Genomic DNA, 13878 nt, shown 5'->3' with positions numbered 1-13878 from the left:
AGTTAGTTTGTGACCAAATCTGGCCTGGAATTCCATGACCATGGTGAGTGTGGGATGCACTGCTCCCAGCTTGGGTCTCAAGTGATTTTGGGGTCTTTTTATTTTCCTCCTAAGGCCCAGAGAGCTCACAGGAGAATGGGGGGAGGGCAGTGTTGAATGGGAAAAGGCTTCTCTCAGGAAACTAAGACAGGCAGAACTAACACTGCAGACTGGCATACCTGATGACATTTCAGTCGATGAGATACAGATCCCACCTGCCTGTACAGGTGAGGCCAGAGACCCTGAGATCATGGACTGGGTACCTGAGAGAGGGAGGGAGAGGAGGGACACTGATTGAGCAGACTCGGGCAGGTGAGGGCTTCCCAGTTCGGCCACGTTTGTTTGACTTTACAGAGCAGCTGTCAGAATTTCACAACTGCCTCATTTTAAAACTCCAAAATGGCGGGCGGGCGGGCACAGTGAAATGTGATCTGCAGTGAAATTACACTTTATTCCCACATTTGTGACGCAGAAGAAAATTGTGCTAAGAATGCTTAGTCGTTGAAGTGATTATTTTTATAAAAATTGTTGCAAGGAACAAAATGAGGTGTCATTCTCGCTCCAGAGCCGACGGTCCGAGCTCACTGTTCAACATTAATTAGCCCATCGATCGCTGAGCACTGTGAGCACGATGACGAAAAGCAATTCTGACACTTTCAATGGAAAGGCTGCCACATAACGATTGTGAAAGGACAAACGCATTGCACACCACATTTCATCTGTTATTGACGGCAGAATCTAGCTGTGGGCACTGGGCAAGAGAACAATTCTAATTTCTATCCCTTACAGTGTAAAAAGGGGGGAACCATAAACAACTGCCACACTGCTTTCCGTCAAAATGGCGGTAAAATGACGTAAAAACAATGGGGAAAATGAAAGAGAATACAGATGCACAGTGTACAGATGTGCCGTGTTGCAGCTGCTCACAGATCAATGCGTTGACCTCTGAACCTTCATCTGGGAAAGAGGCTAAGTGCTAATATCGGAGATGCTAAGTATCTGAACACTGGAGATAATCGCTTTGAAGTGCTCCACACTTGGCATTTCCTGTGCAGAAAGGTGATGCTTCCTGTTTCTCTCATCGCCGCTGCTCCCATTGTTCACCACCTAACGTTCTCCTCACTTAAAGCCTTGGACCTTTTGTCTTCTGAAGAGGCTTTTTCAAACAAAACCACAACTAGGCCTTTAAAACCACGGATTAAGCCATTCTGTATCGGGATATCCCATAGCAACTGGCACAAGAGCCCTGAAATATCAATGAATGTTTTTATTGTACCCCAACTGGGTGTTGGCACCAAGCGTTCGTGGCACCAACACAGAGGGATATTCTTCTATATGCTTTTCTTTCCATCTTTCCCCCCTGAGGTGAACATGGCGATGCAGTGTATCCCCAATGCTGGTGTTAGGCTCCAGGCATTAAACGGACCTGTCCACCCTGTCCTCAGACCCAGGGATCGATCGGCCTATTCCTGGCCCCAGGGCCTGAACACAGATCCGGCAATGAGCAGACAACAACTCGAAGCTCATTAACTTTTGTTCAATATTCACTCACTCACACACACACACACACACACACACACACACCCACACAAGCACACACACACACACACACATACACACACGCACTCGCACATACAGAGAAGCACCCACTCACACACACACGCACACAGATCCACACACACGCACTCGCACACACACAGACCCACCCACAGGCACACACAAACACACAAATGGGTAGGGACCGTGGACTGTTGGAAAAAAAACAAAAAAAAACTTTTCCGGCAGAGACTTAGTCAGAAGTCCTTTCGTCAGCCACCCGGATGGCAGCCTGCTCTGCTAACTGTCCCAGTTCACCAGTGGATTGTGCGTTCTCTTCATGCTGCAGGAAAAGGAGGATACAGTACCTCACTCACCACATCTCCAAAGCCTGTAGGAAGCTTCTCCGAGTGCGTATGCTGCTGTTTTTCCACTGTCTTTTGAACTTGAGGGGCTTAGCCTGAACGAGAGAAGTCCTGAGTCAGAGGGGTCTTGGTGAAATGCTGGCAGGCATCACAAACTTGGCACCAACCTGCCATCCTAAATTACCCTTAAAAAGACTGCTGTATTTCAGAAAAGGAAGCTTGTATTTAGACAGAGGAAGATTGGGTTAAGTGTTGATAACAAGATGGTGATGCTTATTAAGTTCATGGGTTTAGTAATGGGGTCAGTTCTTCACAGAAACGGAGAGGCAGAATATTTTAGCACAAGTTAGAACGGTCTTGGCAGTATTATTTTCATATGGACTTGCTTTATCTGACGCACTGCCAGCCAGAAAGAGTTCTGCCTTTTATGCCATCGGATTATAGGAAAAATGAAAAGGGAAACCATTACAAGCAAAAAGAGGATGTGAAGATATGAGCTGACATTGCGTCTATACAGTTAGACCAGTGGCAACCAACTCTGCTCCTATCGGTTTCCATTTCAACCCTAATCTGGCACACCCGACTCTACTAATTAGCAGCTCAACGAGATCTCTGTCTGTTGAGTGTAAGGTGTGCTTTGTCGGGGTTGGAGTGAAAACCTGCAGGACAGTAGATCTCCAGGAACAGGGATGGTTAGGGTTAGGGTTAGACTTCAGAAAGAAAGTAAACACGGGAGCTTTCAATTCTGGGTTGGCCACTGCAATTCAATTTCTACAAATATTTCTTTTTTACCAATTAATTTCTACGGTAAGTATACCACTGCATAAATTAATATGATGCTAAAGTTAATCTATAAAATTTATATAAAACGTTAAGGATTAATGTCTGCTGCTCTTAAATAGATAGATAGATAGATAGACTGATAAAGAATGGTTCTCTCAAATAATCTGCAAGAGCTCAGACTTTATTTCCATAACTGAGTCGGAGATTTAAATTGATAGAATAAGAAAAACAATAATCTACAAGCAATAACTGCTTAAAGATTTCACCATTTCAGGGATGTTTAGAACTAAAATATGTATCAGAAAAAAAATGTGTTTAGTTTTCCATTCACTGAAGAGCATGTTCATTTGTCAGAAAAGTATTACCACCTGGAATTAATGTTGATGCCATTTAAGACAGAATTGATCGAGTTCCTTGACTCTTGTCTCAGGAAAGTCTATTGTAAGTGAACAGACAGACGTTTTCAGAATTGATGATCGTTCTATAACTGTGGTGCTTTGTTATACAGAAGATTATTCAGCGAAGTCTGTTCAAAGACGTCAGCAGCTCACTTTGAAAGTCAACTTTGAGGCCTTTGAACCGTCAACTCAATCGCACACAAAAAGTTGTCAATTGCAACAGAAACAAAAACTTCATTGTTAGTAGAGAAAGCAATTTACCTTGCAGACGGTCCCTCTCTGCGAACGAAATTGAATTTCCCAGCATAATACCTGTGGGGCCTTACAACACCAGAATTGACTGGGGAATCTAGCCATTGGTGAAGCTGAAGGTGTGTAGGCTGTAATTTAGATGGTAACACAGTGTTAATTAAACTCTAACAGAGTACATATGAGTCCAATAGGATTTAGCAATAGCCCTTTTACACTGTGTCAGTGGAATTTTGGGCCTGTCAGTGAAGTGCTCCTCTTTGGTCTGCGCCCCTCCCTTGACCCGTGCCCCGCGTGCCAGCCGGCCCGTGTGGGCGGGAACTAGAGCGCGGGGGTGCCAGACGCGGCGGGCAACGGGCGGTCGGCGGCGACACTGTCCCAGGCCAGCAGGGCACCATGGGAAAGACCGGGCGGGGCTCGGCGGAACCAATCTCTCACACGGAGGTGAGGCGTGCCATTCCCTTCGAGGCCCTGGACCACGCCCCCTCCGGCAACGCCAAAGAGGAAGTGCCCGACCGGGGCGCCTGGAAGGGCAAGTTCGACTTCCTGCTCTCCTGCGTCGGGTACGCCATCGGGCTGGGCAACGTCTGGAGGTTTCCCTACCTGTGCGGCAAGAACGGAGGAGGTAAGAAACATGGCGGCGCCGTTGTCCCCGGCAACAACCCAGAGCAGCTTAGTAACAACATTCACGCGTGAGGTTTGATCATCACAATACACACATGGAACGGATTGTCACACAAATGAAACACACTGTATTTGTAATGAGTGATAGTAAATAGAGGTTCATGAAATTGTGAACATGTTTGTGTCTTCCTGTGAGAACCAACTCTTTTTACTTATTTCTGCTTTATATTGCCCCTTAATCATTATAATTATTATTACAGGTTTATGAATATATGTTATCATTGTTAACTAATACATTCAGTATTAAAAGGCAGTCAATGGAATACCATTATAAACCTGCTGAAAGCTCACTGCTTAAAATGCACACTGGCTAATTGGCTGGACGAGGAGATTGACTCTTTTATCTATGTTTATTTACACTGCATAATTTAGCAGTTGCGGGGCTATAATTACTAAACACAAATTTTAACCAAAATAGCACTTGCTCATCATTTGCACATTCCGGGACTTTCAGGTAATGGGCTAATAATGAACGCTTGTGAATCGTAGGTGTTGTTTTCCAACATCTCTCTGCTCAGTTTATAGCATACATAATTCAACATGCTCCCCCTGACCTGAACTTTATTTATAGGTTACTAAAAACTTAATGGAGTGTTGATATAAGCCTGGGACACGCTGATATATGGTATAGCAGCAGATCCTCTGTGGGTAGGGCTTTTCCTGATTCGGCTTGCAGGCACCAGCCATAGAAAAACTGAAATTGTTTGACGCTCTGCTGATCCACTGCAAAGCCGTATAGCCTGAGGGGAAGCCAGTCTAACAGGTTAAATGAGGTTGCCTTCTTCACCTTATCAAAATCCATGCATTGGTCATTCCGACCTTGTCCGGTGGAGCAAACAGGGCTTCCTCAATTAGAGAAATGTTAAAGTGTCTCCTGGTGTCCTACTGTTGGCAGCCTGCAAACACAGGACAAAAAATGAAGAAGAAGAAAAATGGCATTTCTGCCAAAACAGCCCGGAGTCTGTACACACTGCATCATCACATCACACTGTAACTGTTTTTTAGTGGTCCACAAAATCAGGCCAGTGACGTAGCCAATGACGCTGCGCGATGCTGCGCTGTTTCAGCAACAAAAAAAACAAAAGAGCCTCCGTCGCTGATTCTATTGGCGGTCGATGCGATACGGTAGCAGGCGCGGCGCTAGGCTACTGGGAACAGAGCGGCCTCTGTTTCCGCTCCCTGGACGTACGCTAACCCACTGAGCGTACGCTAGCCCACTGAGGGGCCAGCTACACGAAGGTCAATAAAATCATTTGGGGAGGGAATGACATTATTTTCCTGTTATTTCCAGTATTGGAAATGTAACTGGGTTTCACAGCTCGAGGCTGTGCTTGTTTTAACAGTCAGAGTTTATCACACATTATTTCTCTATGTCCTATTCTGCTCTTTTATGTTCCTTTCTGTTCAATTCTGTTCTTTTACATGCCATTCGGTTCCTTTGTGTCCAAATCTATTCCGTTCTGTTCCTCTCTTTTTTGATTGTTTTTAAATGTATTTAATGAAACTTACTTCCATGATGTTGACCGCAAAATATCTAAAATATCCGTTATACACATCAGGGCTGTTTGAAAGCGTTGTTGGGGTTGGGCGATGATGTTGCCTGGTTGTGGAAAGCGTACATTCTTTAAGTGTGTCACCTTGCTCCGACAGGTGCTTTTCTTATACCATACTTCCTGACCCTGGTGTTTGCTGGGATACCTCTCTTCCTGCTGGAAACAGCCCTGGGCCAGTACACCTCAGTGGGGGGGCTGGGAGTATGGAAACTCATACCTATGATGAAAGGTACAGAACATAGCAACCTTATAACAGTGATGATGATTTTGTGCTTCTATTTCAATTGTACAGATTCCAGTCATCCTCAGTCTTACACATAACAAGATCTACTCCACTATCATTTGTATGTAATCATGTAAAATGAACTGTTGTTGTTTTGAATGTGATTTAATGTCTTTCTCTCTCTCCCTCTCCCTCTCTTTCTCTCTCTCTCTCAGGCGTTGGCTTGGCTGCGGTTGTGCTATCTTTCTGGCTGAACATCTACTACATAGTTATTATTGCCTGGGCTCTCTACTACCTTTTCAACTCATTCAGAAAGGCAAGTTCTAAAAGCTGGCGCCTGATCAAAGCTATTAAAAAAAAAAAAAAAAATTCATTATGAAGACACAATTCTGCCTCCTTTCATGCAGGGAGTGTCTCTCTCTCTCTCCCCCCTCCACTGTCCCTCTCAGCCACAGCTCTTCGGTGCTCGTAGTCTTTTGTTCACCTGATTAACCCTTTGAGGTGTTCTTCACTGAACATTCTAATGCTGATGTCACAATCACTACTGGCAACTGACAGCAGTGGAGTTCTAGAACACTTAGACTCGGAATTTTGAACAAAAAAAAAAAAAAACCCACATTCCAAAAACCTGCTCTTAAGTGTCCTCTTCTCCCCTTTCTGTGTTCTCCTGGCAAGCTGTGCAGGTTGCAGCCTCTCCCCACCGCAGTGACGGCCAGCAGGCAGGCGGCCCTGCGTAGGGAACTGCAGGACAGGGCTGTGCCGCATCCATTTCAGCATCTCGTGCCAGCTTCTCTACTGAAATAGCTCATCCGCCCCAATAAACTATGTGATCTGACTTTTCAGCTAAAGTTCCTGATATGTCCATAACTAATAGCTCTTCTGTCCCCATGTGAATGGTTCTCTATTTATGTTGCCTAATTCATGAGTGGACTGGCATGGTGTTGAACCAAAAATCTTTATTTAAAAAAAGGTGGGGATGGGGCTTTAAAAATGACGTAGCTGGCAATGACCCAGGGGCCCCACCCTTCTTTCTCAAAGGAGCTCCCTTGGCAGAGCTGTGGCCACACGTGGAACACGGACAGCTGCTTCTCCAACTACAGCCTGACGGACACCACCAACCTGACCAGCGCCGTCACCGAGTTCTGGGTGTGAGTGACACCGGGGGCCGCCTCCCCAACCCCTCCCTGCATTTCTGCGTGAACGTGTGAGAATGAGAATCCGTCAGAATGCATGTACAAACAGTGTAGTGACAGTGTGGATGAATCTCTGTACACCTATGACAAAAACATCACCACCCACATGACCACTGTACCCTGTGCCTCAAGTGCAAGATATACACACACACGCACATGCACACACATGCACACACACGCACACTCACACACAACGCACACGCACACACACACACACGCACACTCACACACACGCGCACACACACACACACACACACACACACACACACACACACACACACACACACACACACACACGCACACACACACACACACAGTGCATGGTGAGCCCGGGCTCTGGGTCTGGTTTCCAGGAGGAACATGCACCAGATGTCCAGCGGGCTGGAGGAGCCGGGGGAGCTGCGCTGGCCCCTGGCCGGCACTCTGGCCCTGGCCTGGGTCCTGGTCTACTTCTCCATCTGGAAGGGAGTGGAGTGGACCGGCAAGGTGAGTGCTCTCTTGCTCCGCCCCCTCTTCTACAGGCCCCGCCCTCTCATTTACAGACCCCACCCCCTCCCTCTACAGGCCCCCACCCCATCCCGCTACAGGCTCTGCCCCCTCTTCTACAGGCCGCCCCCCAGCCCCTTCTACTACCGTTCATAATCGTATGCGGTGCAATATCATTTTATTATTATCATTACTGTGTGAAATATGACCGGAGAAATGTAGTGTTAAATTTAGGATATTTAAAAATGCTATCTTCCTTCTCCTTTCCAACATAATGGGAATATGCTCAAAGTATGATATTTGGATAATGGAAAATGATATCCCCTGGGGTTAGCCAGATGAAATGAGCATATTCAGTTTAAATACCACCATTTCCCTCCAAAGTGGAAAGCACATTTCCACAGATCCCTAAAGACAGCAGTAAAAATCTAGCTGGAGGGTCATGGGGGGGAATTCTGAACTGACGCCTGGGCTGTCATTACTCCTCCCTCCCCATAGGTGGTGTACTTCTCGGCCACGTACCCTTACTTCATGCTCTTCATCCTGTTTTTCCGTGGGGTCACCCTCCCCGGGGCGAAAGAGGGGATCCTCTTCTACATCACGCCTGACTTCAACAAGCTCGTCAAATCTGAGGTGAGAGAAGACAGCGGTCGTGTCACATGGGACTCCACTTCTTCATAAAGGCTCCCTTCTGCCATTATAACGTGATCGGTTTGGAGGCTTTCTTCAAACACGATCAGTCAAGATGGAAGTAGTTCACTCTGTATTTATTCAATAAGCCCGGAATAACCACAGAGACCAACTGAGAAACTGATTTCTCACTTATTCTCTAGTCTGTCGTTTAAACATTATTTACAGAGCACCCGGGAGCTGCATATTGGAATATCATTGCTCAAAGGCAGTGAAATGGCCGCCTTGCCTCTTGCACTTGGCTCCTGGCCTCGGAAGGGGAAGTGTGGGTCATCACTCACCTGCCTGAGGTCACATGCTCGTCCATCTCCTGCCCACAGGTGTGGCTGGACGCCGCCACTCAGATCTTCTTCTCGTACGGCCTGGGGCTGGGCTCGCTGATCGCCCTGGGGAGCTACAACAGCTTCAACAACAACGTGTACAAGTGAGTAGGGGGGGGAGCCTCAGAGATGGAGGTGGGGAGGTGGGGGTTGGTATGCTGCGGGGCGGGAGATCTCCTGGCACCTGGGCAGCCTTTGGCAGACAGGGGGCAGCACTGAGCAGATCCTTCACCCCTCCCCCCTTCTCTGCACAGGGACTCCATCATCGTCTGCTGCATCAACTCCTTCACCAGCATGTTCGCCGGCTTCGTCATCTTCTCCATCGTGGGCTTCATGTCGCACATCACCAAGAAGCCCATCCAGGAGCTGGCGGCCTCAGGTCAGCGCAGAGTGGGGGGGCGGGTGGGGGGGGGGGTTTCCTGCCGCCCAGCTTACTGCGCACGTGATGGGAACCCACCAGGTGGTCTTTGCGTTGTGGTCCCTGTGTCTGAAACAGAGGGGGTTTGTCCATTGGCTGTGTTGTGGTTGTTGTTGTTGCTGAAGGTCCTGGCTTGGCGTTCCTGGCCTACCCCCAGGCAGTCACCCAGCTGCCCATGTCCTCTCTCTGGGCCATTCTCTTCTTCTCCATGCTGCTGATGCTGGGCCTGGACAGCCAGGTGAGGCGCTCCACCCAGCTACCCTGCGGCCTCCATCTGGTTTAAATATTCCTGCCGCCGGATCACACATTAGCTTTCCTTTGATCTGATATAATTCACACGAATGCTCTTCCTGCACAGGCAGAACCGCATAAAAAGTAAAAGGTAATATACATAAAAAGGGAAAACCTCAATGAAGCTACAGTGGAACCGGGTGACACGTGTCATAAAGTCTTGCTTGGTCTGTAGCTTGGGCCAAACAAAAATTGAAAGCTTGCAAGTAAAACATTTAACCCTCTCTGCTGTGCACAGACCAGAGCTCTCCCTCAGCAGGCACAGATGCAGTGCCCTCCATAATGTTTGGGACAAAGGCATATTTATTGGCTCTGTACTTCATAATTTTAGATTTGTTATCAAACAATTCACATGTGGTTAAAGTGCACGTTCTCAGCTTTTATTATTTATTATTTTACACATTTTGGTTTCACCATGAAGAAATTACAGCACTTTGTCCCAAACATTACTGAGGGCACTGTATGCATGGCACTGTGAAAGCCCCAGATGCTTGTGGTTCAGTTTTCATCAAATGAGAATCAGGGCTGGGAGTCCAGTCACATGACCAGTGGCAGTAACCAATCACAGGACAGGATTTAGGGAAGGGCTCAGATGTGTCAGACGCTCCTCTGTCCCGTAGTTCTGCACAGTAGAGGGCTTCATCACCGCTCTGATGGACGAGTACCCCACGGTGCTGAGGAAGAGGAAGAAGCTCTTCATCCTGATTGTGTGCGCACTGTCCTTCCTCGTTGGATTATCCAACATCACCCAGGTGAGCTACACATTTACATTGCCAAGCCAAGTTCAGAAGTTCATGCAGTTCAGGTTTTACCCAGATATAGCCTGGCTGTGTTCAGAAACACCTCATGTTTGCGTCTGCTCGTATCTCCAGGGTGGTCTGTACGTCTTCAAGCTGTTCGACTATTACTCTGCAAGTGGGATGTGTCTTCTGTTCCTCATCTTCTTTGAGACCATATCCATATCCTGGCTTTACGGTACGTACCTTACGGCGTGTTCTTCCCTTAGTGACAAACAAGTTGCTATTAAGAGGAAGTGCCAAAACACCAACTCAGGAAGGGCAAGCAAGGCTGTGTCTGAATTAGTGCACTTGCCTACTATTGAGTATATAGTAAGGCACTTGTATACTCAATGGTAGGCAAGTCCATTGATTCGGACATGGCCTAAACTCTAAGTTGAGCCATTGTGGTGAGGTCATTTCCGTCTCGGATCATGTGACTTTCTGATCCATTCACTGCACCTGCTGACGTGATCATGTGAGCTCTCTTCACTGGAGTGCAGCAGGTGTATTTTGCCATCTTCGACCTGCCAGGTAATGCTGTGTGGCATCTCAGGTGGCATCTGACTCTATTTATTATATTTTTTTTATGTGCTCTTCCTGCATTTCCAGGGGCAGAAAAGTTCTACAAGAATATTGAGGAGATGATTGGCTACAGACCCTGCATCTGGTGGAAACTGTGCTGGATATATTTCACTCCACTCATCTGCCTGGTAATACTCAACACAAACTCCTGAGACAGCACACTGTCAAAACAAGACCCCCCCCAATCAGAGGCTTTCAGTGGTTTGTTCCAGGAGCTCAATGTATTGATGTAACTGGGGCTCTCCCATCTGTTTCCCAAACCCAGGGGGTGTTCACGTTCAGTGCCATTGAGATGACTCCGCTCACACTGGGGAAGTATGTCTTCCCGACCTGGGGCCAGGGCATCGGCTGGCTCATGTCCCTCTCCTCCATGGTGCTGATCCCGGGGTACGCCATCTACATGCTCGTCACCACCAAAGGGAGCGTCCGACAGGCGAGTGACCGTGCGCTGCCACCCCCCCCGCCTCCCCCCTACCCCCCCGCGGGTCCACTCCGGCCCCACGCACGTCATTGGCTGTCGTCCTTGTCTGCGGTTTATGACAAGGTTATCCGCTCCACCACACCCGCCCGCCAGGCTTCCATCTCGGCGTACAGTAGCGCTAATGTAGGCTAGGCCGCGCCATGCCGATTTTGATCCGGATGCCTACATTAACAGACAGCCCACAGACACAGAGGTCCTTGATGATGGGGGCTAGACTGCCCCAATTTATTATGAGCTGGCTTTTTAGGATAAGCCATATGCTCCGGGCCTTTTGCCCTGTTATTAAATCAATTGTGCCGATGCGCTCTTATTGTCTGGCCAAAATTACATCAATGTGCTCCTCTCGGGCGTGGGTTTGGGACGGCTGTCATCCGAGGACGCAACGAAACGCGCGATCTCCCGCGCCTGCGATTCACAGACCTGTCCTGTTCTCAGCACCTTCCACTCGCGTCATTTACATGCCATTGATTTGCTTATCAGGTTTACATCAGGAATGATGTCCCATGACGAACACTGCTGATAACATCATACGATGTGCTGCAGTAAGCCAAGTGGTTACTTTTTGCTGGTAGCTGGCTCCAGAGGAGATTGCTTGCGTAAGACATTGCACACAAAACGCAACACATTATTAAATCAAATGCATTTATACTATGAAACACAAATGGAAGATATGAACTGCCAAACATTAATACATAATTTCAGCTTAATATTAATATTCCACTTTAAAAAAGAATATTTCAAAGAACTATCAATGGTTGCAAATTTGTTTATGCTTTTGTCCATCTTTTTCTTATATTTCTATTTAAAAGAAAACATAGCAGTCGGTTCACTTTATATCCTTGAGTAAGGGGTAATAACCCAAAAGGGAAAACGCTGTCTGTGCAAAATGAATTTTTTGCCCAGGCACAGTACAGTAATCTCAGTTGCTCAGTCCTTGAGCCTTTTTCGAAAATGGAAATTGTGCAAATGCCGTTAGGCATGGATGGTGTAATCCTAGCAGAAGTTCATTCAGAATACTCATTAGTGCAGTCCCCAGACCTGACCTGCATACAGGTTAATACTGTGCATCCCCTCTCTCTGTGGTCTATTAAACGTTTGAATTACACGATGGACAAGCAAACTAACTCATGAAGCACCGTAGCCAATGGATTTATGATTCCCTGTCCCGAACAGCGATGGCACAAGATGTCCCGGCCCCGAGAGGACCTCGAACCTCAGGAGCGAAATGAAGTCACGCACAAGACCTCACTGACTGAGAGCACCATGGACGATTCTGTCTGACTGGAGCGCAGTGCATTCTGGGGACTGTAGGCAGACATGAACATGAAAGTGGCAGCTTGTGTTCTTGGCCTGAGAAAACATTTTTAAAAAGAAACAGCATTTTCATAAAATATGAACCACATAAGTGGATCAGGACCCATGAGTACATTTGTGAAAGGTAAGGCTGGGTGTCTAGTGTAGAGGGAATGGAAGATTCTCTCTTGTGAATCAGGCTCTTTATATATATTATTTAAGTCTATAAAAGGGAAAACTTGATCTTTTTTTGTGAAGTTAGCCTTAATAAAATTGACAGCTCTGCTAACGTGTTTCCCAGTGATTGTGCAACTGTATATCTGTTCCCTCCTGTTTTAATTCACCATTTACCCCCTCACTGTCATGAGATAGATACAAATCTTAAACAGGTACTGAAAGGCAGACATTTCTATTTTCCAAGCTTTTCTTGCTTGTTCCCCTCTGGACCGGCACAGTAAAATGCCCAGGGTTAATTCAACTCTAACAGTGTTTATATGAGTTCAATAAGAACCATATGTACACTATAAGACTCGATTCAACACTGTACATTTTACTGTGTGGGCCTCCAGGTTACCCACAATGCAGCTTGGGTTACCTTTGACCCTTTCATCTTTCACCACATACCAGTTGTACATTCCGTCTCCCAGGTGATAAGGGGAAATGTTAGATGTAAAGGCCTTTGTTTTACTGTAAATGACCTACAAAACACTAAGAAATTAATTTATATTTGGTTTATCATGAAAAGACCATTTCACCTTTATGTTTTAAATGAATTATATATATATATATATATATATATATAGGGCATTTACAACTTGTGGTTTATTGTGGATGTACGCATGGCATGTGATGATTTTAACCGGTTCTTAAATCTAGACGTGTTGGTTTTTGTAAAGTTGTACATATTTTTTGGTGAATTCAAATGTATGAAACTATTCAATTTTAATAAGATGATGAAATTGCCAGAATATATCCCTGTAACCAAGGTAACAGGAGACCTTTTGTGAGAAAACATTTTTAAGCAGTATATTCCATAATAGTTAAGCGATATCATCAAAAGTGATTACGCCTCGTATTACATACTATTGAGATCTTTCTGAAATTCAATAAAAATGCAGCAAATGTACCTAATGTGTTCTGAAATGAGGCATCGCCTCAGTTTTCCTTTTTATTGGTTGGAAACCTATGTCATGACTGGAGACTGGCACTTCTAAATGAAGCAGTAAACTATTTTGGTAATAAGCTTCAAGGAGAATGGAATTACACCGTGTGTGCGTGTGTGTGCGCGCATGTGCGTGTGTGTGTATGTGCGTGTGCGTGTGCATGTGTTTGTGTGCGCGCGTCTCTGTGTGTGTATGCGCCTGTGTGTGTTTGTTTGTGTATATAAAGGCATGCATTAATCTTGATGCATCTTCTAAATGAGCCTCACGGGCGAGGGCATTAATCATGACAGAGAGAGGGCAGCAGCCACAGCGCTGACAGACGATAAAAGAGCACAGGAGCACAGAACACCAC

At 46.3% G+C, this 13878-nt stretch overlaps 1 protein-coding gene across 1 annotated transcript; it reads left to right on the top strand.

Annotated features, from left to right (window-relative positions):
* The first annotated feature begins 1819 nt into the window (after positions 1-1819).
* On the top strand, positions 1820-13510 carry LOC135245568 (sodium- and chloride-dependent GABA transporter 1-like). Its single transcript, XM_064318683.1, has 15 exons — positions 1820-1985; positions 3672-3995; positions 5705-5836; positions 6046-6146; positions 6869-6978; positions 7377-7509; positions 8008-8142; positions 8520-8623; positions 8774-8898; positions 9063-9175; positions 9849-9980; positions 10101-10203; positions 10617-10717; positions 10855-11022; positions 12244-13510. The coding sequence occupies exons 2-15, from the start codon at positions 3767-3769 to the stop codon at positions 12349-12351; spliced, it is 1794 nt and encodes a 597-aa protein (XP_064174753.1). The 5' UTR covers positions 1820-1985; positions 3672-3766; the 3' UTR covers positions 12352-13510.
* Positions 13511-13878: the final 368 nt, after the last annotated feature.

Source organism: Anguilla rostrata, chromosome 19 (genome assembly GCF_018555375.3).
Source record: "Anguilla rostrata isolate EN2019 chromosome 19, ASM1855537v3, whole genome shotgun sequence".
NCBI lineage: Eukaryota > Metazoa > Chordata > Actinopteri > Anguilliformes > Anguillidae > Anguilla > Anguilla rostrata.
The sequence above is the reverse complement of the archived record's forward strand: the minus strand, read 5'-3'. Positions and strand labels throughout refer to the sequence as shown.